Source organism: Triticum aestivum, chromosome 3D (genome assembly GCF_018294505.1).
Source record: "Triticum aestivum cultivar Chinese Spring chromosome 3D, IWGSC CS RefSeq v2.1, whole genome shotgun sequence".
Taxonomy (NCBI): domain Eukaryota; kingdom Viridiplantae; phylum Streptophyta; class Magnoliopsida; order Poales; family Poaceae; genus Triticum; species Triticum aestivum.
Window position 1 is genome coordinate 380,782,308 of NC_057802.1, and position 26,606 is coordinate 380,808,913.

General features: G+C 48.5%; 1 protein-coding gene across 1 annotated transcript; it reads right to left on the reverse strand.

The window, feature by feature from the left end:
• Positions 1-3,715: 3,715 nt before the first annotated feature.
• Positions 3,716-7,485, reverse strand: LOC542846 (chaperone protein ClpB1). The gene is made up of 7 exons (XM_044501701.1): positions 6,122-7,485; positions 5,824-6,005; positions 5,403-5,684; positions 4,972-5,312; positions 4,606-4,882; positions 4,312-4,509; positions 3,716-4,216 (listed from the first exon to the last, which is right to left on the reverse strand). Exons 1-7 carry the CDS (start codon positions 7,275-7,277, stop codon positions 3,911-3,913), a joined length of 2,742 nt encoding a protein of 913 aa, XP_044357636.1. The 5' UTR covers positions 7,278-7,485; the 3' UTR covers positions 3,716-3,910.
• Positions 7,486-26,606: the final 19,121 nt, after the last annotated feature.

Sequence of the window (26,606 nt, forward strand, 5' to 3'; positions counted from 1 at the left end):
TGATGTATGAGCTTTATTTGCCTAGTGTATATAATTTTCTATTTGTGTATACTTTATTATCACTGGTGCCGAACTATAATGCCCAGTGGGTATAATCGGCTGTAATTTCTTTATTGTATAGTGTAGGATTATTCTACGTTTCTATGCCTTAGTCTCTTTATTGTATAGTGTATGTTTCTTAGAGGCGATAGTATAGAGTAGGATAATTCTTTGAATATGCTATATCGTTGTAACGGGGACCAACACGCCCAAACATTACATGTACGCCATCCGAACGAACAAACATGTGTAGTCAAAGCGGGCGTTAATTGGGCTAGTCAAATTAATATTTAGTGGATCCCAAATAATGTGGCCCACCGTAACAACGGCTCTTAGCAGGCCGTTAACAGGCCGAAAGCTCGATAGGGCCGTATAAATGGAAATGGCACGCGGGCCTCTAGCAGACCGAAATAAATGTCAATTTTGTCTCGGCCCTTTTACTTTACGGGCCAGTAAGAGGCCGAAAGTGTTTTGGGCCAGAGGAGGCCCAAAAGTCGCGTCGGGCTGAAATTGTGCCCTGCAGAACATGGGACGCTAATGGACCCAAAATTAGGTTGCAGAGTCAAAGGCCCAACTGCTGTGCGAGCCATTAACAGGCCGAAAGACAAAATGGGCTAGGAATTGGCCCATTTACCAAATGGGCCAAGGAAAGGCCTAAAGTCACAATGGGCTAGAAGTTGGCCCAACTGCGGCATGGGCCGAGAAAAGGCCAAAAGACGTTCCGGGCCGTTAATGGGCTGCAACTGACGATGGGCTGCTAACAAGCCGAAAGAAGCTCGGGCCGTAACTGGGCCAAAAGACGTAGCGGGCCGTTAACGGGCTGGAACTGACGATGGGCTGGAAATTGTCAAATCTAGAATGGGCCTTTGATGGGCCAATTCTGTGTAACTTGCATGGGTCATGCTTGTGAATGGGCCTGACTCAAGTAGGCCGCTAATGGGTCGGCCTGCTTATTTTGATAGGCCTGGCCTTTTAACCTAAACGGGCCACTGTTGGGCCGAGCCACGTGTTGACGTACCATAGGCTCGTACCGTCCACTCGCTTGATGACACCTATCCCAACACGGAGCTAACACGTGGATACTAAGGTGAATCAGAATTTTACACGTGGAAAATCCCAATTGGTTCGGGCGGTTAACGAGTTATCGGATCCAAACCAGAACCCGATAGCTTAACGGCTACCCGTTACGGTGGATGCCACGTCTCGCGCAAGGGGCTCGATCGATGCAAGTCTCAACTCGTTCTATGTATTGCGCGCTACAACATTGGGCACTGTCCATCGACAGGCAACCCAACTGGCTAGCTACGTCTCGCACGGGGGCTCGACCGGCTTCAATAGGCAACAACAACGACGGATCGCTCGCATTCAATTAGCAGTAGCAGCGAAGGAATCGATCGGGTCCAGTTAGCAGCGAAGGAATCGCTCGGGTTCAGTTAGTAGCAAAGGGATAGATCGATCGTCTTCAATTCACTAAGCGAATGCCTCGCTCGGGTTCAGTTAGCGAATGCCTCGCACACACACGCATACGAGAGAAACGCGGAAAACCACAATGCTCGCTCGGCCCCGACCACCCACCTTAATCGGGAACTCCCCAAAAAATTTCTCACCCTCACTTCTACCACGATTGTTTATGTCATGCAAGTGCGTCTCCGGCCCGTCCAGGATGAAAAGCCCATTTTTTGTCATATAAGTAGGATCCCATCACATCTATGAGGATACGTGTTTTTGTCAGAATTGTTGTTATAGAAGTGTCATATTCATGACAGAAAAAGTTTTCATTTGGGCCATAATGTCACAAATGTGTCTTTTTTTTCTAGTGATACCAGATTCGCCTGTATCGACTTCTCCACAACAAGCTGCTGTAGCTCCTTGGCTCAAGCCGACCGGAACCACTTTCCCGTGGTCTTGTTGGCCGCCTGTGGCTGCTTCTTCTTCTCATCACCACCGGCAACCCTCTTTCGCTTCCACTCAGTGGCAACGATGGCCAGAGTGGTGCCCTGAGCATGAGTACTCCCCTGGCCGCTCCAAATCTTGGCCATCTCGCCGAATGCGGGAAGATTGGAGAGGGAGAGACAAGCAGAGGGATCCCAGCAATGGAGGAGCAGCGAAAAAGGAGGAACGCACAAAATTGGAGACAAAAGGAGACGATGGCGTAATTACCTTCTTTTCCCTCCTTTATAGCCACCACGGTGAATTGGTGCGGTAATCGTTGTGGCGTGCCACACGTCCCACGTCTCTTGCGATTTCCCGTTCCATGAGATGTGGGTGCGGCAGTCCAAGCTCCATCATCATGATTGTATGAAACCAATACCGTCAACAATTTAGATTTGATGAGGCGGGCAGGCTTGCAACGTTTTGGTTTGCCCGAGGCCAACAACAGGTTGCGAAGTTGCGATCCGAGCAGAGGCCACACCAGGGCAGCTGAAGATTCGCGAGGTAGAGCCAAGACCTTGGGGCAGGGCTCTTGTAGAAGGCCCAAAGATCTTCGGAGTACGCGTCACCTTCCACAAGCCGACAAAGACAACATCTTGGCAGTCCTCAGGACGACTGAGCCCGCTGCCGACTACAAGGCCGAGCTCCTGAAGATAAAACCACAATGCCAGCATGAAGATAAAGATCATGTCCGGGACATCGAAGACCAGCTACTTCAATCTCAGACACGCTCGTGGGCTACTGATGATAGTACACCAAGGGTGGCTTCTGCCTAGGAGCCCGACAACAGGCCTACCACGGGTCCCATGGGACCCACCAAAGAGCCGGCGACCAAAGGGAGCCCAGAGGATCGGATCAAGCATCTAAAGATCATCTTGGACCCCAAGTCAAAAATGACGGCGCCGAGATATGATCTACTTCTTGTAAAACCCTAGCCCACACCCATGTATATGAGGTGGTGGCTATGGGACTATCAACATCATCTACTTCCCTAGACTTAGACTCTCGGTAGCAATACATCACTCCCATTGTAATCCCTCTCATGAGGTATACCCGCCATGAATAACAACACGAAACAGGGAATAGGGTATTACTCCTCACGGGAGGCCTGAACCTGAATAAAACCCATGTGTAATTTTTTTTCAAACACAATACAGACGCCAACGCTCATATATACGCGCATACACTCACCCCTATGAGCGTACAGACGCACACCCTACCCCTATGAGCACCTCTGAGAAAATGAGCTAGCATGTCATCGTCTCCTCCCACTGAACGCGTATCGTCGGAAATTCTAAAATAAATTCAGAATAAATGAGAGCACCAGAATTTAAACCAACCATCCAACCATGGTTCGCCCCATTGCAACTTTCTGGCTAGTACTTCCTAGCAACCGTACCAAGGGTAATGACTAGATTATGCACCATCATCATGGCTTTTTTTTAATGAAGTCTAATTTTTCTTTGGCAGTGCCCTGAACATAGAGAAATCGTGTCCTTGTAAACCCTAGATCCAATTATTCAGATACGTTTATGCTATTGTGTTGTGTTGTTTTTGTAGTGTTGATTCTTTATGAAGTTATATATTTTTCCGATGTATATTTTCCCGAGACACTACGGGGAAGATCTTGAGGTGCGTTGTGCATCGCTCAAGGCTTAAGTTTCAACGAAAACGGGGTTCTCCCGAAATACAAAGCGACCGTCTGATTCAGGAACAGCAGAAGAATTTCAGAGTTAAACTGGGGTTACGAAAGCAGAATAATCACAATCCTGATTTCACTTCATCCTCAACTACAATTCATTTCACCCCCAATTCAACAGATACGATTCCGAACTACCTAAATCAGCACGGTCCAAAAGCAAAAACAGAGCTCATACGACTGCCTGGTGCAGGCACTTGGAACTACAGTCAGAAAGGGATCAATCGATGCGGTTTCCATCTACTCTTCCTCCATGTCGTCCACCTCTCCGCTGTCCTGCATGATCTTCATCTTCTTCACGGCGTGCGCCGCATCGCCCCCAACAGCTCCGCTAGGAACCTGGATCAGGATGTCGGACTTGTGGCCCGTGCGCGCGTTCACCAGCCCTCCGTGCTTGTCGACGCCATAGGTCAGCTCGTCCTTGCTGGGCGCAGCGTCGATGTACACCGTGGAGTTCTCGTCGATCTCCTCGCGGATCAACATCTTGGAGAGCTCCGTCACTATCCTCTTCTCGATCCATCTCCGGATTGGCCTGGCGCCATAGACCTGTTGCCGCATATTGAAATGTCACCGAGTTAGAATCTACGAGCTATAAGATGCTCTTTGATTAGTGAAGAATGAGATTCGATGCTTCCACGTACCGGATCGTAAGACAGTGACAGGATGACGTCCAGGGCGGCGTCGGTGACGGCCAGAGCAACGCCCCTCTCGGCAAGACGGACTGCCACATCTTTCATCTGAAGCCGAGCGACCTTCCGCAGCTGCTCATGCGACAGAGGGTCGAAGATGACGATCTCGTCCAGACGGTTCAGCAGCTCCGGGCGGAAATGCCTCCTCACCTGCAGGTGAACATTCTCACTCACGTTAGGCATCAGACTGCAAACTGATTGATATATACAGAACAAAAGATATATATGTGCAAATTCAGTACATACCTCCTGCATGACCAGATCACGAGCAACCTTCATCGAATTGCCCACCATTCCGGCGAGGAGGTGCTCCGCGCCAAGGTTTGAGGTCATGATGATCACCGTGTTCCTAAAATCAACCGTCCTGCCTTGCCCGTCGGTCAACCGCCCATCGTCCAGGACCTGGAGCAGAGTGTTGAACACCGCCACATGCGCCTTCTCAACCTCGTCGAAGAGGATGACACTGTATGGCCTCCTCCTCACTTGCTCGGTCAGCTGCCCCCCTTCTTCATGACCAACATATCTGCAAATTCACAACAAGTTCACAAGTCAGAAATCACATATGATGCACATCCATAGTGGTGAGCATGATGAACTATGCTGAGTAGTTACCCAGGTGGGGCTCCGATTAGCCGGGCAACCGAATGCTGCTCCATGTATTCAGACATGTCGATGCGGACGAGCAGGTTCTCGTCATCAAACAGCTGCTCAGCTAGAGCCTTGGCGAGCTCGGTTTTTCCGACACCGGTCGGTCCAAGGAAGAGGAATGAACCAGTAGGCTGCTGCGGGCGTCCAAGGCCAGCCCTCGACCGTAGAACAGCCTCTCCAACTGCATTGACGGCCTCATACTGTCCAACGACCCTCTGATGCAGTCGATCTGCCAGCCCGATCAGCCTCGCCTTCTCATTCTGTCCGAGCCTGGTGACAGGAATACCAGTCCAGCGGCTCACCACCTGCGTATGCAAAGAGATCGTCTCAATACAACATCGTTCATACCTGAAGAGTGAAGAACCCCATAAAATTGTTTGCAACAACGAACTTACCTCAGCAATCTGGTCCGGGCCGACAGTCTCTGTTAACATCAAATTCTCGCCGGTCTCACCCTCCAGCTTAGCAATGGCAGCGTCAACCTCCTGCAGAGCACCGTATCTGAGATCAGCCACGCGGGCCAAATCCATCCGGCGCTCGGCCTCCTGCAGAGTGAACTGCAGCTCTTCGCGGCGCTGCTTCAGGCTCCTGATCTCGTCGATCCTCTCTTTCTCCTTGCGATACTTCATCTGCAGCGGCTGCAGCTTGTCTCTCAGATCGTCCAACTCTTTCCTCACCTGAAACAGTTCCGAGTTTTTGCACATTGTCAGAACAGAGCAGGTACAGTACAGTGCAGTTTTTGCATATCGTCAGAACAAAAGCAACTTCATTAGACAGATTAGAGAAATCAAGACCACCAATTCACCAGCCACTCACATCAACTAGCCGAGCTTTGCTAGCCTTGTCCTTCTCCTTCTCGAGGGCATGGAGCTCGACTTCCAACTGGATCCTCTTCCTCTCGAGGTTGTCGATCTCTTCAGGCTGGCTGTCAAGTTGCACCCTCACATTTGCGCAGGCCTCGTCAACCAAATCGATTGCTTTATCAGGCAAATGGCGACCTGTACACAAAATAAAAAGCAGAACATCGATTTAAGACCGGCGATCAAGGTAAAAACTCTGCAAAATTGACAGTGCAGAAATCATAAAATTGGCTAGGCAAGAACAGAGCACTTACCCATGATGTACCTCGACGAGAGCTGCGCGGCAATGACGAGCGCGCGGTCCTGAATCCTCACGCCATGGTGCCCCTCGTACTTCTCCTTGAGCCCTCTGAGTATGCTGACGGTGTCCGGGACGCTGGGCTCCGCCACGAACACCTGCTGGAACCGCCTCTCGAACGCGGCGTCCTTCTCGACGTACTTCCTGTACTCCTCGAGGGTCGTCGCGCCAATGCACCTGAGCTGCCCCCTCGCCAGCATCGGCTTGAACAGGTTGGCCGCGTCCATTGACCCCTCCGTCCGCCCGGCGCCGAGCACCAGGTGTATCTCGTCGATGAACAGTATCACCTTCCCCTCGGCCTCCTCCACCTCCTTGAGCACGGCCTTGAGCCGCTCCTCGAACTCGCCGCGGTACTTGGCGCCGGCCACGAGCGCGCCCATGTCGAGCGCGACCAGGCGCACGTCCAGGAGGTTGCTGGGGACGTCGCCGCGCACGACGCGCTGCGCGAGCCCCTCCACCACGGCGGTCTTGCCCACGCCGGGCTCGCCGATGAGGACGGGGTTGTTCTTTGTGCGCCGCGACAGGATCCGCACCACGCGCCGGATCTCCTCGTCGCGGCCGATGACCGGGTCCAGCTTGCCCGCCACCTCCACGAGGTCGCGGCCGTACGTCTTGAGGGCCTGGAAGTTGGTGTCCCCCGACGCGGACTCCACGCGCCGGTTGTCGCCTCCCCGGAGCTTCTCGACCTCGGCCTTCACCCGCGCAGCGGAGATGCCGGCCTCCTTGAGCGCGTCGGAGATCTGCGGGTCCTCGAGGAGGCCCATGAGCAGCTGGTCGACGGCGAGGTGCGAGTCGCCGCGCGACTTCTGCGCCGACTGCGCGCGGCGGACGGCCTTGACCAGCGAGGTGGAGGCCGGGACGGTGTCGGGCGGCGGGGACTGCGAGGGCAGCCGCTTGAGCGCGGCGGACGCGACGCGCTCGAACGACTCGGCCGCGGCGTCGTTGCCGCCGGACGCGTGGGCGATGGCCTGGCGGAGGATGCCCGACCTGTCCGCCGCGAGCGCCGCGGCGAGGTGCAGCGGCGTGAGCTGCGCGTGGCCGGCCTCGGACGCCATCTCGTGCGCCGCCGCGAGCGCCTCATTGGTCTTGTGCGTGAACTTGTCGGGATTCATGGCTTCCGCTTCTGCGAGCTACGGATTAACTGCAACGGAACTGGCAATGGCGATTGGGGGGGATTCGCCTTGGTGTCTTCTTCTCGTCGGAAATTGCTGGGGGGAGATCGGAGATGAGATGGGTAATAAGAGGCGGGAGGGGAGGATTCGCCGGAGGTCTAGAACGGCGTGGAAGCGGCGGGAAGGGGGCGAGTTAGGGGGGACAAGAATGTCCGAGAACATTCTAGTGTGGAACCGTTTTATTTGAAAAACCCGGAACCGTGCGCACTACTGTGTCTACTGCTACAGCAGTATAAAAAAACGTCTTACATTACAGAAAGGGAGGGAGTATCACAGAATGAAGTCTAAAATAAACCATGAGATTATAGACCGTTGCTTCCGATTTCATGTAGTTTTTTTTCGAAAACAAACAAAAACACGGACGATTATATTACTCATGCAGGCCAGCTAAATCACTGGTAACTGCAGAATTTACAAAGTCTGGGACATCGCAGAGCCAGTGAACTTGGTCTCCCGACTCCGAACCAGTGCCATGGGACGCTAAAACATGGGCTACATAGTTACATACTCTTGGAACCCACACAATTTTTACATCATTAAAATACAACCATAAAAGTCTTCTTGCCTTCATGAATACAGCACCACACGGGGAAGCATCATACTCTTCAGTAGAGATTGCTTATTGCAGCACATCGGAATTAGTTTCGAAAATGACATTTTGACACCCCAAATCACTTGCTCTTTCAATTGCTCCCATGAGGGCTAGGCTTTCTGCTTGGAGAGCATCCATGATATGGCTCAACCTCCCTGCTCCCGCTGCCTCTGCAAGTCCCTCTGGATTGCGAATGATGTAGCCCCAGCCTCCTGTCTGATCTTCTTTCTTGAAAGCTCCATCAAGTAGCTAACCAAGTAGTTGCCAATATTTGGCACAATGCCAAACGTTGGCATGCCAATTTTGTTCTCCTCTATTTGCTTTATTACGTTCATGCCACCACAACCACATCATAATACAGATTTTTTAGCTACCTCTTCTTTTTGTTCAAAGATTTCAATTAAAACATCTCGGGGTTTGGGATAGCTTACGAGAGATAGCCTGATGTCTTCCATTTGTAGTGCCCTCCATATTTTCTTTACTTGCTTGCATTTGAGGAAACAGTGGCCCCCATCCTCATCCAACCTGCAACAAACTGGACATTTAGAACTAATCTCCATTCTTTTCATAATTAGCTTTTGTCTCCAAGGCAGGTTGTGATGTGCTAATCTCCATAGGAAAAGTTGGATCTTACTTGGTAAGGAGATCTTCCATAATTTCATCCAATCAAAACTAGGACTATTTGATGTACTGTTTGAGCCTGATTGGATCCCACTAGTTGTGCGTTTGGCTTCACTCTCCATTGCCACCTTGTATGCAGACTTTATTGTGAAGAGGCCCTTGTCATATGCCAAGCTAAATTGTCGTCCGCTAACTCATTTACTTGCAGCTGCATAATGAGATTGGCATCTTCATTGCAGAAGGTTTGATAGACTAATTCTTCATCCCAGCTTCCAGTCACCGGGTTTATGAGTTCAGATACTTTGTCTAGTAACATGTTTCTTCCTCTTACTGTTGGCCTCCTCGTTGAGCTTCACGGTAGCCATGGATCATTCCAAATATTTATGTTTAAGCCATTTCCCACTCGCCAAATAACACCCTCATTAAGCACCTTGACCCCCTTCAAGATACTTCGCCAGGAGTATGATATGCGCTTCATAGTTGTTGCCTTCAGAATTTTCCCGTGGGGGGAATACTTCGCAGCTAAGACTTGAGCACATAATGAGTCAGGATTCTGAATGAGTCTCCACGCCTGTTTTGCTAACATCGCGAGGTTGAAACAATGGAGATCCCTAAATCCTAATCCACCTTCCCTCTTCGGCAAGACAAGTTTCTCCCAACTTATCCAATGAATTTTGTTTTCCTTGTCCATTTGGCTCCACCAATATCAGCATATCATTGAGCTTATCTGATCACATAGGGACTTAGTTATGTTGAAACATGTGTCGGTGTCAAAACCGACAGATCTCGGGTAGGGGGTCCCGAACTGTGCGTCTAAGGATCGAAGGTAACAGGAGGCAGGGGACACGATGTTTACCAGGTTCGGGCCCTCTTAATGGAGGTAATACCCTACTTCCTGCTTGATTGACTTTGATGAGTATATGGGTTACAAGAGTTGATCTACCTCAAGATCGTAATGGTTAACCCTAGATGTCTAGTCTGTATGATTGTTCATCTGCTTATGGACTAAGCCCTCCAGTTTATATAAGCACCGGAGGGGACTAGGGTTGTACAAGGTCGGTTTACAGAGGAAGGAAACTATACATCCGGACGCCAAGCTTGCCATCCACGCAAAGGAGACTTCCATCCGGACACGGGAGAAGGCATTCTATCTCGTATCTTCACGGCCCATTAATCCAGCCCATGTCACATAGGTCGGCTCCCCGAGTGTCGGTGTCAAAACCGGCGGATCTCGGGTAGGGGGTCCCGAACTGTGCGTCTAAGGCTAATGGTAACAGGAGGCGGGGGACACAATGTTTACCCAGGTTCGGGCCCTCCCTATGGAGGTAATACCCTACTTCCTGCTTGATTGATCTTGATGATATGAGTATTACAAGAGTTGATCTACCACGAGATCGTAGGGGCTAAACCCTAGAAGCTAGCCTATGATTATGATTGTTGTTGTCCTACGGACTAAACACTCCGGTTTATATAGACACCGAAGGAGGCTAGGGTTACACAGAGTCGGTTACAGAGAAGGGAATCTACATATCCGAATTGCCAAGCTTGCCTTCCACGCAGAGGAGAGTCCCACCTGGACACGCGACGAAGTCTTCAATCTTGTATCTTCATAGTCCAACAGTCCGGCATAAGCATATAGTCCGGCTGTCCGAGGACCCCCTAATCCAGGACTCCCTCAGTAGCCCCTGAACCAGGCTTCAATGACGATGAGTCCGGCGCGCAAATTTGTCTTTGGCATTGCAAGGCGGGTTCCTTCTCTGAATACTCCAAAGTGGATCTTGAACACAAGAATCGTGTCCGGCTCTGCAAAACAAATTCCACATACCACCGTAGAGAGTACAATATTCCACGAGTCTAATCTGCTGACAACTTTTACTTAGCGTGACATCACGCCGCGGCCCGGTTATTATTCGAACCGTTTACTCAACCTGCTACTGCACATCTTGCGAGGCGGTTTTATTGGCACGTCTTGTCGAAGCAGAGAGCGTGTCCCCTTATCACGGGATCCTCATCAATACGGGCGTGGGTAACCCAACCGCGCCATTAGCACCGCGCTTGGGGAATAAGCGAGTTTCTAGGGCAAGTGGGGAGGCGCATGATCTGCTGCCTTTATAAGGAGACAAGGACTACCCTTTTTCACCCACGCCTTATTCTTCCTTCGCTCATCCATTCTCTCTCACTCGAGCTCCAGCGCCCAAGCATTCGCCTTCTCCGCCCACAAAGGCTCTTCGAAAATGTCCGGGTCCGGAGCAGGAGGCAAGTGGATGGCCTCTACCGTCCGGGAGAAGGACATCAAGAAACTTCGGGAGGCCGGGTATTTGACCAAGAAGATCGGCCACCGCCTTCCGAGGGCGGGACAGATTGTCCCTACTCCGGAACCCCACGAGAGGGTTGTATTCCTCCCTCACTTTGTCCGCGGGCTAGGGTTTCCCCTCCACCCATTCGTACGCGGCATTATGTATTACTACGGGATCGATATTCATGATCTATCCCCCAATTCCTTCCTCAACATCTCGACATTAATCGTCGTGTGCGAGGCCTTTCTCCGCATCTCCTCACACTTCGGATTATGGTTGAAGATTTTCAATGTGAAGCCCAAGGTGGTGAGCGGTGAGCACGCTGAGTGCGGAGGAGCCATGGTAAGCAAGATGCCTAACGTCACATGGCCATCAGGTACTTTCAATGATTCCGTCAAAGGGTGGCAACAACAGTGGTTCTATGTCACTGAGCCACGCGGCAAAAAATGGGCCACAACTCCCGTATTCCGATCCGGAGCTCCATTGCGGCTTACGTCCTGGCCCAAGAAGGGCCTGAACTGGTCTTCGCCAGACGAGTTGGCGGTGCTCTAGGCGCGTGTCAAGTGTATGGAAGACAAGAATATCAAACTTGTCGACGTGGTCCAGGTGATGTTAGTTCGCCAGATTCTCCCTTGTCAACACAGGGCCTGCAATTTATGGGAATACGACCCGACCAAGCACCAGACCGTACTAGGGCTCTTCGACTCATCACACGAAGACATCTGGAAAGTGCTCTTTAAGTCCGGCAAATCGTGGCCGGATTCAGCCGAGGACCGCGGGTACCAACTGTCCCGACCAGCGAGTTCGGTAAGCCTTCGTATGTTGGCAAGTTTATATGCTTTATCTGCATAATCCAAGGGAAACGCTCAATGTATTTTCCCGCGACTTTCCTAGGGCTGGACGAAGAAGGCAGGGCGGATCTACTGCCCGGCCCCGCTGCCAGAAGAACAAGCCGGCCCACTTCTGGCGAAGATGCTGGTCCCGGCACCTTACAAGGCGCCGAAGAAGAAAGCCGAGAAAGAGGCCAAAAAGATCAGGGCGGCCTTCATCGCCAAGGCACTTCGGACATGGTATCCGAAGACTCCGAAGCCCGTGCTTCCTCCAAAGAGGACAAGGAAGAGGAGGAAAGCCGATCCCCGCAGCGAGGGGGGAAAGAAAAGGACGGCCTCCACACACTTGGAGGCTGAATCGCCTAAGAAGGGAAAGACTCCCTTTCCGGAGGAATCCGTCACCTCCACCGACAGCAGCCCGGAGTGGGATCCCAGGGTCCAGCCCCTGGTGAAATCGTGAGTATATAAAACCTGGACACGTTTGTGTATCCAGACTCACCGTCATATAGCGTTTTAATCGCATTGAGTCACGCCTTTTTGCAATCTGACCAGGTCCCGCGTCGAACAATCCTCATCGGAGGATTTACTAGGTTCGGATGCCATGGACAACGGGACACCCCCGACGGTCCCCTCCCCCTAGAAGGTATTGCGAGACAGCCAGAAGCAGAAGGTAAAATACTCCCTTCTGCCTTTGCACTCGAGGACCAATGTCCGTCTGGCCCAAACGCGTGAACGACACCGAGGTATCGTCCCAAAGGGACCCAGGCCGAGGAGGGGGGTCTGGAGACCGTCAAGGCAACGCCAGAGGGCCAAACCTCGGCGACCGGACACACGGGAGAAAAGGCTCCCATGGACACCGACGGCGGGGGCCATCTTGAATTAAGCCCCAAGCCGGACACAGTTCCGGAGACCAATATGGCTCCGGAATCAGGCGGGCAACCTCCCAAGATCGAAGGGGGTGCGCCTGTTCCACCGGCAACCTCTGCCCAACCAGAGGTGTCGGATACCTTATCAGCAGCGCTGAAGAGCGCCTCCATCGTTGAAGAACACCGTGCCCTTATGAGGGCGGTGACTGAGAAGATTCAGTCTGCCAAAAGCGGGCTGACTGAGGCCTGCATCAGCATTATAACAGGCTTTGAGGTACGTTGTGAGGTTTCAAAGAGTGTCATAGTATAGATAGTAGCCCCTGATACACTGTTCGGTGTTCGAAAGAAAAACCGGACAGAGGATCAAATATATGTTCGCAGGAGACTTACCCTTTGGTACCTCTCCCTCTTTTGTTTTTTCTAAGCAGGCGTCTGTAGTGACTACCACCTCTCATACTGCGGAAGTCTCCGGACTGAAGCACAGTCTTGGGCGGACCAAAGAAGAACTCGCCCAAGTGAAGAAGCAGTTGACGGATAACCAAGGTATGTAAAAACCTTGTTCGAATTCAGCACGAACGAATAATTGAGTATGACGAATTTTTTTTGCATGATGTGCTCCAGGAGCGACGGCCGAAGTCGAGGCTCTTAAGAAGGCAGTGGCTGAGGCCGAGAAGAAGGCAGCCTCCAAGCAGGCCCTTCGTGACAAGCACGAGGCTAGAGTTATTGAAGTTCAGCAGGAGCTCCAAGAGGCCGAGAAGAAATGCGAGACCTTGGAGCAGAGTTTAACGGAGAAAGAATGCGAACTCACCAAGGCTCGTCAAGCCGCACACGGTGCCCGGGGCGAAGCCCAAGGCGCCCTGCAGGAAATCCAGGAGGCCAGAAAGATCGCGACGGGTAAGGCTTTTTCTATGTAAAGCGAATGTTTAAGGTCGGAAAATCATGTTACTGATCCAAATTCAGATTTCTCCATGGGTGTTTGCGGACCTGCCGCGCAGCATATCCGATGCCGCACAATTCTACCAAGCCAAAGAAGGGAGCTCTACGGAGAAGCTCTTCTGGTCGCAATATCTGGCGCCAGAGCATCCAGTGCCCTTTGCCGATCAACTGAAATAGTTGATCGAGCTGCATAGGGCGGTCGAACTAGCCATGAAGGATTTAATTATCCGGCTATGGCCCGCCGAGGCGATTCCCAGCAGCTACTTCGGGCTCGTGAAGTGGCTTGTGAGTGCCTGCCCTTGACTTGAAGTCATCAAGCGGTCGGTCTGTATGGAAGGTGCGCGAATGGCCTTCGCCCGCGCAAAGGTGCACTGGGCAAAGATGGATGCCGAAAAGCTGATGACCGAAGGACCCCCTGTGGGGAAGGAGCACCGCAAGCCAGAGTTATATTATGACAGTGTCCTGAAAGGATCCCGCCTTGTAGCGGAGCAATGTGCCAAGGATATTATATTCCCATGAATACATTCATGTTGTCCTATGTAATGTTGAACAAGGTCATTTATATGATCAAATGCCTGTTATTTGAAAATTTTACCTTCTGTGCAGCCGTTTTATATATTAATACTGAGAGTTGGCCAGTCGTCGGCTTCTGCCCCCATGTAGGAAGTACGGGGGTGTTCGGGATAAACCTGAACACTCTTTACCCCAGTTTTTGGGTCCTTGAAGGAGGTGTTCAGCACAACGAACCAGGCAATCGGACTATAAGGCTTTATCACCCTCACTTAGCCATAAGAGTTTGACAAAAAGAAAGGTAGGCGCAACCCCTGGTGTTCGGAAGACCGCACTAGGGGCTCTATAAGCACCTGATCGAAAGAAAAAGCCGATCTGTCGCATGCTGCATTAGTTATCGTATAATGCGGAAGAAATCCTTAAAGATTTTGTAACCTCTTGAACAGCTGACCAGCTCTCGCTGCATCATGATAGTCAGTTTTCGGCTTTCTCTGTTGAGGTGCTCGTCAGGAAGAACCGGGACACAATCACAGTAGTTCTCCTTTTACTACCCTAGCCGATATAGCGGAACGTAGGGTAGCAAGCACAGGAGCCGGGCAACCCAACTATTGACCCAAGACATGATTCGGAGCCGATGCATATAATGCTATAAGTTCGGGGTGCCGAACGACCGTGAAGGTATTCGGACTTTGTTGCCGTATTATGGGTACAACGAGGCCCCTGGCATATTAAGGCGTGCCATCGTATACGGATACCATTTGACAGAAAATATCAGTAAGAAAGAACAGCAAGTAAGCGCCATATAAATCCGCATGTTGTAATTGAATAATACGTCGAGGCGTACGAGTACAGTAGTGCGATAAAAAGAAATATGGCTTCGGAACCTGCTGGTACCCGGGGGGTTGTTGTCTGTGTGCGGATCCGGTTAATAATCAGATGATCATTAAGGGGAATATTTAAGGATTCCCTTATGCGTTCGAGCTGCTTCCCTCCTTGGTATGTTCGTCCCCCCATGGGTCTGGCCGCCATGTCGCCAGTGATGGCCTAGACAAAAGTGGACCTGCAAAGAAAATGCAAACAATGTTTGTGTGCCATGGAGCGATTGAGCCGCCTTGTAGGGCCACACCTAGCCTTGCCTCCGCCTGTCGCCGAAGTGGTTAATTGAGCTCTTGATGAGCTGCGCTATCCTGCCGCGGAGTATTTCGGACTCTTTCAACGGTGTCCGGGCGCCTGGCTGTCGAATGAAGGTTCGATTGAAAAATGCCACTCTGCGCTGCTACTGCCAAGGTGGCGGTGTGCTCTTCGGTACGGAGGGAGCGTTCAGCTTTGCCATTAACTGTTATGATGCCGTGTGGACCGGGCATCTTGAGCTTAAGGTAAGCATAGTGTGGCACCGCGTTGAATCGAGTAAACGCGGTTCGCCCGAGCAGTGCGTGATAGCTACTACGAAAAGGGATGATATCGAAGATTAGCTCTTCGCTGTGTTAATTATCCGAGGGTCCGAAGACTACTTCCAAAGCGATGGAGCCTATACAGCGGGCCTCCAGGCCTGGTATAACACCTTTAAAGGTGGTTTTAGTGGGTTTGATCTTTGAAGGATCGATACCCATCTTGCGCACTGTATCCTGATAAAGCAGGTTCAGATTGCTGCCTCCGTCCATAAGGACTCGTGTGAGGTGGAATCCGTTAATTATTGGGTCAAGGACTAGTGCGGCTGAACCGTCCTGTCGGATATTGGTCGGATGATCCTTGCGGTCAAAGGTGATCGGGACGGACGACCATGGGTAATATTTTGGGGCGACCAGCTCCATTGCGTAGACGTCCCTAGGTGTGCGCCTCCGTTCCCGTTTGGGAATATGGGTGGCGTGTATCATATTCACTGTTTTAATTTGCGGGGGAAACTTCTTTTGCCCTCCTTTTTTTGGTGGCCGGGGCTCCTCGTCGTCGTCGTCGCTTTGCAACCCCTGCTCCTTGCTTTCGGCACTTGATTTGCCGGCCTGTTTGAAGACCCAGCATTCTTCATTAGTATGATTGGTTGGCATTCCTGGGTTGCCGTGGATTTGACATGGACGGTCGAGTATGCGGTCCATACTAGATGTGCCCGGACTATTTCTTTTGAATTGTTTCTTCCTTTGATCGGTCGTAGAGCCGCTGAATCCGGCGTTGACGGACGTGTCTTCGGCGTTGTCGCCATTATTTCGACGCTTGTGCTTACTGCGTCGGGGCTTGCTGTTGTTATCTCTGGATGCAAAAGTTCCAGGCTTGCTTGAGGCGCTGTTGCTGCGAGCTAGCCAGCTATCCTCGCCTGCACAGAAGCGGGTCATGAGTGTCGTAAGGGCTGCCATGGATTTCGGCTTTTCTTGGCCGAGGTGTCAGACAAGCCACTCGTCGCGGATGTTATGCTTAAAGGCCGCTAGGGCTTCGGCATCCGGACAGTCGACCATTTGGTTCTTTTTAGTTAAGAACCGAGTCCAGAATTTCCTGGCTGACTCTCCGGGCTGTTGGGTTATGTGACTTAAGTCATCAGCTTCTGGTGGTCACACATAAATGCCCTGGAAGTTGTCTTGGAATGCATCTTCCAGGTTCTCCCAACTGCCAATGAAATTTTCCGGCAGACTATTAAGCCAATGCCGAGCTGGTCCCTTGAGTTTTAATGGGAGGTACTTGATGGCGTGTAGATCATCGCCGCGGGCCATGTGAATGTGGAGAAGGAAATCTTTGATCCACACCACGGGGTCTGTTGTCCCATCATATGGTTCGATGTTTACGGGTTTGAACCCTTCTGGGAATTCATGCTCCATTACTTCGTCAGTGAAGCATAGGGGGTGTGCGGCGCCTCTATGTCGGACTACATCGCGACGCAGTTCGTACGAATCTGGTCTGCTGTATTCGGCCCGGACGGATATGTATTTAGTATATCCGGCGTGGTGGTCATCATCACGCGTTAGGGCGCGCCCCCGCGATCCGTAGATCGATCTTGACTGTCCTGCTTTGTTTTCCAATTCGTCTCGCAGGTCATGCGTGTAGCCCCGGGCCTTGGTGTTTTTAGTTGTTCGGCGACGTGGTGCGGGCTGGTGTTCGGGCTGATACGCCACTTTGTCTCGGCCACGGGGTGGTCGGTCAGCCGCATCCTGCGCTGGTAGTGTAGGCTCTAGTGCCTCGTCCTCGAATTGAGGTAACAACCTGCGCCTCGGGTAACTTTTGGTTGGGCGCTCGAGTCCGTATTCCTCGGCCGCCAGGACCTCAGTCCATCTGTCCGTGAGCAGATCTTGATCAGCTTGAAGCTGCTGCTGTTTTTTCTTCAGGCTCTTTGAAGTGGCTATAAGCCGGCGCTTGAAGCACTCCTGCTCGACGGGATCCTCAAGCACGATAAATTCTTCGTCGCCGAGGCTCACCTCGTCTTCGGAGAGGGGCATGTTGTAGGAGATATGCCCTAGAGGCAATAATAAATGATATTATTTATCTCCGAGTTCATAATTATGTTTATGTTCCATGCTATAACTGCTATGGTTCTCGAGTCTGCAATAACCACGAGGCTCGGAGGAAGACTCATATGCACGTGTGGAATAATAAACGGTAAAATGTATTCCTAGTCTGGCCTCTAAGACTAGCTCAAGTGTTGCATGATGGTTATGTTTTCCTGATCATGGGCATGTCTATGTCAGCAACCTTGAGGGCATAATGTTAAGAGAACATTTGTGTTGAATCGACCCGGCATGATGTTATGCTATGAGATTCATTCGTCACAAGTTTATTGGTACATAACAAAGAGATGGTTAACGTTTGCATGATTCCTTAGACCATGAGAGTATCGAGTTTCTTCATGCTTGCTTCATGAACTTTGGGGTTTGTTAAACGTCATCCGTAAATGGGTGGCTATTACAGCGGCTTACGGGTTCATGGAAAAGTGTGTCAAGTAACTTGATAGCTCAAGATTGGGATTTGCTCCTCCGACGATGGAGAGATATCTCTGGGCCCTCTCGGTGTTACGGTATCCATCATCGTCTGGCCAGACACTTTGTGATTTGATCACGGGGATGCCGGAACACGATAACGAGAAAAGAGAACAATACCGGTAACGAGGTAACTAGCATAGTGGACAAGTTGTTGATCCACGGGAATGCCAACATGTCTCACCTCGGGTATTTGTAACATATCGCGAAGCAACAGGAATAGCACACGGCAACTGGAGGTTCACTCGAATATTTATTCGTGTGGGTATAGGGGTCAATATGGGTGTCCACAGCTCCGATGTTGATCATTGATCGGAAGGGGTTCCGGGTCATGTCTATACTTCACCGAACCTATAGGGTCACACGCTTAAGGGTCATCTATCTGCTGAATACTAGACAGGGAGTCTGAGAGAAAATCACCGAAAAAGTTTCGGACACCGAAAAGTTTCGGACAGCGGAATCGTACCGCAGAGAGAGGTCATCGGATAAGTTTCGATGATACCGAAAAGTTGTTTCGGGATACACCATTAAGTCAAATTGGTTTCGGCACATGCCTGATAATTCTTGGAGGATGCCAGAATCATTCTGGAAGCTTTTTGGAATTTTCTGAGATAAAAACCGGAAATGTTCCGGAGCTGCCGGAGCCACTTCAGATGCGTTTCGCAGATGAAAATCACTAAAACCGGAATTGTTTCGGAACGCGTTGAAAATCATTTTAGTGGGTACTGGAAATGTTCTTAGCCCACATAAATATTTTCAGTTCGATCAGACGCTGAAAAATGTCGTCGTGAATAGTGAAAATCAGCTTTATGGTTACTTTATGGAAAGCCACCTTTTGGGGCTTTGCTCCAAAAGATCTTGGGGATGACATGGATGGATAGGAGCCATTTTTTGGGCCCCTCATGGGGGTGTGGCCGGCCACATGGGGTATCCCCCCTTGGGGACCCTCTTGTTCCTTGGTTTCACTCCTAGGCCCTTGTGGAAGGACTTCATTCATGTGCATTTTGGGTTTTTTGTGAAACTACCCTACCCCCTTGGGATTTCCTATAAATAGAGGTGGAGGGGCAGCCCTCCACACTCATACCTTGCTCTCATACACATGCCATGCATTATCTGGCTTCTTCTCTCCCTCCCACGAAAAGAGTTTCGTAGAGCCGTAAGGCTGTCTGGGTTCCGGCAGGAACTAGTTCTGGACGATGAAGCCCTGCCGGATAGATGACACCGTATGTGTGCAACTCTGTAGAGAGATCGTAGTTTCGGTCTTAGTTCGTGAGTGCCTCCCGAAGGGCTGTCCGTGTGACCGTCCGAGTTTCGAAGGTCCTCCCGAAGGGCTGTCCGAGTGACCGTTCGAGTTTCGAAGGTCCTCCCGAAGGGCTGTCCACGACACCGTCCGGGGGGCTGTTCGACCGCCTCCTGTAGGGCTGTCTGAGGAGCAGATGAGGGTATACATCCTCGCGGTTGGGAGGTTGTAAATCCTAGCTGCGGGGATCTGCACCGCCGATCGTCATCGACTCTACTTCCCGCTGCGCTACGAGTCGGTAACGAAAAAGATCAAACCATGTATGCAGTCTCCATAGTGGTCCTGGGCTGGTGCGTAGGTCGGAAATTTTTTGTTTTCTGCTGCGTTCCCCTACAGTGGCATCAAGAGCCGTGCTATGCGTCGATGCAGGTTTCGATCTAGAATACATGGAGATGTATGGGTATTGCATAATATAATTAGGTAGTAGATGAGATCTATTGCTGAAAATTATTTATGCGAGTGACAGATGAAATCTGTTACCCGAGGTTCTTGTTGCTTCCCTAGAATTTGCGTTTGCTCAATCTCGAGACAGCATGGTGGAATTTGACAAAGTTCTGGCAATCCGTGATCCTGATTGATCATGGAAGTGCTATCAGTTCTTTGGGTTCTGCCGTAGTCAAAAGAAAGATGAAATTCGCAGATGAAAGGGCATTGCAGATATGATCTGCACGGGGGTCATGCGTATGACGAAGTTTAGTATGGGGCTCGAGATTTAATTATCCCGTGTTTCATACACCCCGAGATGTTAATCTAGCAACCTGAATAATCATACTTGATGATAAAACGTTGGTAGCTGCGGTTTAAGTCAAAACCTTAGAAGCCACGTAAAATAAAATTTTGCATAAACCTATTAGAGGCGTCTAACTTGGTTTTGCAGGATGTGCATGTGATGTGGTATAGCAGTGCTCATACTAATTCGATTATGTATGAGATGACTATATGATGTAATTTGATTAACATGACCTGCGTGTCATGATTCGGCATGATGGCTGGAGCCATATGATTGCATTTTAATGACCTGCGTGTCAACCTTGTTGTAATGCATTATTTTGTTAGCTATAGAGATAGCAATATTATCTGGTGCATCGATAAGGTGGTGGCAATCTTCGTGAAGGTGACCACCGACGCGAATGCCGAAGACGAAGAAATGAAATACTTCTCCGTCAGAAAGGGCTATACCATATCATGCTATTATGAATTGCCTGAGATGTTTATCCCTTATGATGCACCCTTCTTGATTGCGCGGTAGTCGCTTTTATTAGGGTGATCTCTCACTTAAAATATCAAGTAGTTAGTGTTCTCCCAAGTGTAGCACCGTCACGGCACCTATCTTTTCGGGGTGCGCCATGGATGCATGGGTACGAACGATTAGAGAAGTGTGAGGCGGGTGAGGTCAGACCTCGCAGCAAGATCACTTGGTTGTCTTGACGTTCATGGCAGGATCGTCCTGAGCTCGGAACACACGCATCGAAAGATGAGCAAGAGTCACATAGAGATGTGATCGGCAAGTTGGCCTACCGATTAAAATTCCCGTTATGAGATGATGATTCTATGGCGATGAATTGAAGTCTGGATCTTGTATCACTCAAAATTAATTGTGAGAGATATTGATTTGAGTGGGAGCGCACTATTGAATTAACATGTTTAATTCTCAGTGCAATTAATTATGAACACTGTCTAAGTGTTTTTGCATAATAGTTGTAGAATAATGGCCCGCATTTCCACCTTCCCTATTAAAATTGAATAGCTGTTAAATATCTGGTTAAAACTTTACGATTGGTAACGTAATATGAGGATTGTCCTCAAAAGTGCCGAGAAGGACTTTGTCCTATCGCATGCTTTCCGTATCCTCCCGCTAATGTTATGGATCATGTGACTCTCGTCCTTCGATCCAAAAGCTAGAATTCTGTTACGGTCAAGTGGAATATGGTTGCTTCCATGAAACCCAAACTTCGAAAGTTGGGATAGTTATATGATATTCATGGAACTGAAAATTATTTTCAGATACAAACAAAGCAATGTTTGTTTGCAAGTATTAGTAAAAGTGTTTACTATGCATTTGACTGTTGGGAAAGGGATCCAGAAGAACGCCTGTCATATAATGAAAGATGAATAAAACAACAACTTAAAGAGAAAGGAAGTGTCCAAAGGGTGTTAGTATGACTTACATGCCTAGGAAGTCCGGGGCTAATGCCACTCTTAAGTTGGGTGCTTCTTCTGAGAGTAGGAGAAATACTAAAAGTTAAACTGTTAGAAGTATAAAGGCAAAAGGAAAGAAGACTGGAATATCCAGCTCATGTATGAATGTCATACAAGTTTTTGATGTATAGAAGGCTGGTCAAAGATATAGTTCTTGCGAATTATGGTTAAACATGTTAATCACTAATTCTTGGTATTGTGAGTTCATCACAAAATTGCCCGCTCGATTGCATTCTGTTGCAACTCGATGTAAGAACTACTATGGCCTGAAAGACTAGCTAGAAATGAGGTTAAGGTATACACAAGGAACATAGTAAATGTTACTATACCTTCCATCGGTGTATTGCCGTCTGTATTTATTTTCATAATTCATTTAGAGTTTTACAAACTCTATCCCATTGCATAAGGTATCTTGCAAGAAGGTTGTTCATAAGAGAACTTTTCATGTTCGATGTTATGAATAACACAAGGGCCATACTTTCATTATGAATGAGATGTATGTTATGAATATTGATAATAATACAATACCTCTGGGTTTACTTTCATAATTCATTTTAGAGTTTCATACACTCTAGCCCATTGCACAATGTTTGTTGCAAAAGAGTTGTTCATAAAAACAACAATTGTTGTTAAGTATTATGAATAACATGAAGGGCCATGCTTCCATCCAAGATGGCATGTATGTTATGAATATTGATGGTAATATGATACATCCATAACACTGATGCTAAATTTCGCAAGACTAAAAGAATACCACACAAGTGTGGCACTACATTTGGTCACATTGGAGAAACCGCATGGAAAATTCCATTATGATGGATTTTGAAGTCTTCTTGATTTTGAATCATCTGACACTTGCAACTTTCCTCCGAAAAGTGAAGTGACTAAAATACCGTTCACATGCCATAAGGAACGAACAACAAACTTATTAGTGATCATACATTTGATGTGTGTAGTCCGATAAGTGTTGTTAGTGGTGGATTTATTTATCTTTAGAAATGACTCAAGTAGATATATGGATATTTACTTGATGAGACGTAAGTCTGGATCTTTTGAAATCATTCGAAAGGTTCTCAAAAATGAAGTAGAAGTTATTGTAACAAGAAAATTATGTTTCTGCAATTTGATTGCACAAAGGAATATTTGAGTTACATGTTTAGCGAATGTCTGATGAGTTGTGAAAGGGGTTTCATAACTTGCACCTCCCGGAACACCACTGCAAGTGGAAAGTCTGTGGAGATGTAATCAAACCATTTATGACATGGTAAGGTGAAAGATGACATAAATAAATTTGCCATTATCCCTTTTAAAGTGATGCTTTAGAGACTGCGGCTTTTACACTGAAAAGAGCTACATCGGGTCTGTTGAAATGAAGCCATGGTATGGTACGCCCAACCATGTTATATCTTTTCTTAACATTTGGAATATGGGGCTTGTGTAAAAGGTTACAAACCTATTCCAAATCAGACAAGTGCTACTTTGTAGGTTATACCAAAATGTTGGGTATTCCTCCCTCACTATACCGAGGCAAATAGTTTTGCCGTGAAACGGTGTGCTTTTAAAAAGAATGGTTCTTTCAAAAAGGTGAGTGGGAGAATAGTGCAACTCGACGAGATAAATAGTATCTACGTCATCAGATCAAAGGAAAGAGACCTTGGAAGTAATTCCAGAGTTTCCTACCGCGACTGATACGGAAGTCTCTACAATAAAATGTATGAACTTCGGTCGAACTTGCAGCTGAACCACGTAGGCAAGGCTCGTGCAAACCTCTCAGGTGCGCAAACGAGATATTGTTGTTAGACAACATTATACCTACGATACACAAGGAAGCGTTGATGGGCCTGACTCCGGAATTGGCTAAATGCCAATACAACCCAAGTTAGTTTCCATATAAGTGATTCAAGATTAAAACCTTGATACACCTTTCGGAAGACTTAGAGTCTAAAGAATATTTATGGAACTTAAAACTGATATGGATAAAAATGTTTTATCCATAAAGCTCGACTTGTTGAAATAACAAGTTCAAGAGTTGACTACGATGAGGTTGTTTTCATCGTAGCGATGCTTAAAGTCGGTTCGGGTTGAACTAGCAATTAATACATATTTCAATCATGAGATATGAAACATGGATGATAAAAGGATTTCCATCTGATGGAAATGAAAGCTAGGACTTGTATATGATACAGTCCAAAGTAATTTGTCGATCCAGAGGATGCTAGTAGGTATGCAAACTTCAGAGTTCCAGCAATGGACAGAAGAGAGCAAAATGGAGTTGGAATCTTCGTGTTTTGATGAAATGGTCAAAGGGGTTTTGACTTCATCAATGGGTAACGAAGATGCTTGTAATTCAAGAAAGTAAGTGGGAGCGTAATAATATTTCTAAAAACCTTATGTGCTTGGCACATTGGTAATTGGAAATAAATTTCTTGACACGAATTAGGACTTCATTTGAAAATAGTTTTTCGATGAAGTGCTTAGGCTAAATAGCCTCAATATTAGGCATGATGATCTATGGAGATAGATTTACCTAATGGGGCTAAGCAATGAATACATATTGACAAGATGCTAAAACCTTTTAGCATTTAAAACGCCAAGGAGTGATTCTTGCCAAAGTCACATGGAAGGAGTTTTTGCAAGACTCGGTGTCCCCAAAACACTGATGAGTAAAATACATGATGCAGATTCCACACACTTTTGTGTTTGGATTAATCATGTATTCCATGGTATGTAAAACAACCAGATATGTCCGATACTCCCAAGGTGTTGCGAGTATGGATACTAAAGTGATCAAAGTACTGATCGTGGGACAACAGTGAAAGATGTCATTGAGTACTAGAGTAAGTACTGATGATATGTTTTCTTGCAAGCGGAGATCATGAAGAGTTCGTTGTAAAATGTTACATCGATAGTCTTCATCTTTTCACCGTGCGATTTTCGATTTAAGTTAAGGGTTTTGTGTAACACACAATGTGGTGGCACAGTTAGTTGGAATTTGTTCAAACTAGTTACTGTGGCGAATTCTATAACAAGGGCTAAGTATGTTGACGCTTTAGAAGCGACAAAGAAGATGTTGAATCATATAGTTCATTCATGAACTTAGTATAGTTCCAAGATGGCTTTTGACAATGGGACACTACTGCAGGTAGTTGCTCCAAAACTCAGTCTGAGGAAGACTCATATGCACGAGGCTCGGAGGAAGACTCATATGCACGTGTGGAATAATAAACGGTAAAATGTATTCCTAGTCTGGCCTCTAAGACTAGCTCAAGTGTTGCATGATGGTTATGTTTTCCTGATCATGGGCATGTCTATGTCAGCAACCTTGAGGGCATAATGTTAAGAGAACATTTGTGTTGAATCGACCCGGCATGATGTTATGCTATGAGATTCATTCGTCACAAGTTTATTGGTACATAACAAAGAGATGGTTAACGTTTGCATGATTCCTTAGACCATGAGAGTATCGAGTTTCTTCATGCTTGCTTCATGAACTTTGGGGTTTGTTAAACGTCATCCGTAAATGGGTGGCTATTACAGCGGCTTACGGGTTCATGGAAAAGTGTGTCAAGTAACTTGATAGCTCAAGATTGGGATTTGCTCCTCCGACGATGGAGAGATATCTCTGGGCCCTCTCGGTGTTACGGTATCCATCATCGTCTGGCCAGACACTTTGTGATTTGATCACGGGGATGCCGGAACACGATAACGAGAAAAGAGAACAATACCGGTAACGAGGTAACTAGCATAGTGGACAAGTTGTTGATCCACGGGAATGCCAACATGTCTCACCTCGGGTATTTGTAACATATCGCGAAGCAACAGGAATAGCACACGGCAACTGGAGGTTCACTCGAATATTTATTCGTGTGGGTATAGGGGTCAATATGGGTGTCCACAGCTCCGATGTTGATCATTGATCGGAAGGGGTTCCGGGTCATGTCTATACTTCACCGAACCTATAGGGTCACACGCTTAAGGGTCATCTATCTGCTGAATACTAGACAGGGAGTCTGAGAGAAAATCACCGAAAAAGTTTCGGACACCGAAAAGTTTCGGACAGCGGAATCGTACCGCAGAGAGAGGTCATCGGATAAGTTTCGATGATACAGAAAAGTTGTTTCGGGATACACCATTAAGTCAAATTGGTTTCGGCACATGCCTGATAATTCTTGGAGGATGCCAGAATCATTCTGGAAGCTTTTTGGAATTTTCTGAGATAAAAACCGGAAATGTTCCGGAGCTGCCGGAGCCACTTCAGATGCGTTTCGCAGATGAAAATCACTAAAACCGGAATTGTTTCGGAACGCGTTGAAAATCATTTTAGTGGGTACTGGAAATGTTCTTAGCCCACATAAATATTTTCAGTTCGATCAGACGCTGAAAAATGTCGTCGTGAATAGTGAAAATCAGCTTTATGGTTACTTTATGGAAAGCCACCTTTTGGGCTTTGCTCCAAAAGATCTTGGGGATGACATGGATGGATAGGAGCCATTTTTTGGGCCCCTCATGGGGGTGTGGCCGGCCACATGGGGTATCCCCCCTTGGGGACCCTCTTGTTCCTTGGTTTCACTCCTAGGCCCTTGTGGAAGGACTTCATTCATGTGCATTTTGGGTTTTTTGTGAAACTACCCTACCCCCTTGGGATTTCCTATAAATAGAGGTGGAGGGGCAGCCCTCCACACTCATCCCTTGCTCTCATACACATGCCATGCATTATCTGGCTTCTTCTCTCCCTCCCACGAAAAGAGTTTCGTAGAGCCGTAAGGCTGTCTGGGTTCCGGCAGGAACTAGTTCTGGACGGTGAAGCCCTGCCGGATAGATGACACCGTATGTGTGCAACTCTGTAGAGAGATCGTAGTTTCGGTCTTAGTTCGTGAGTGCCTCCCGAAGGGCTGTCCGTGTGACCGCCCGAGTTTCGAAGGTCCTCCCGAAGGGCTGTCCGAGTGACCGTTCGAGTTTCGAAGATCCTCCCGAAGGGCTGTTCGACCGCCTCCTGTAGGGCTGTCTGAGGAGCAGATGAGGGTATACATCCTCGCGGTTGGGAGGTTGTAAATCCTAGCTGCGGGGATCTGCACCGCCGATCGTCATCGACTCTACTTCCCGCTGCGCTACGAGTCGGTAACGAAAAAGATCAAACCATGTATGCAGTCTCCATAGTGGTCCTG

What these genes read in the sequence shown, in the direction of transcription:
- LOC542846 (XM_044501701.1), bottom strand. Translation starts at nt 7,277, where the DNA reads ATGAATCCCGACAAGTTCACGCACAAGACCAATGAGGCGCTCGCGGCG. An exon ending in GCAAAGCTCGGCTAGTTGAT is followed by an intron (nt 5,685 to 5,823) that starts GTGAGTGGCTGG and finishes GAACTGTTTCAG; the next exon opens with GTGAGGAAAGAGTTGGACGA. An exon ending in CTAATCGGAGCCCCACCTGG is followed by an intron (nt 4,883 to 4,971) that starts GTAACTACTCAG and finishes GTGAATTTGCAG; the next exon opens with ATATGTTGGTCATGAAGAAG.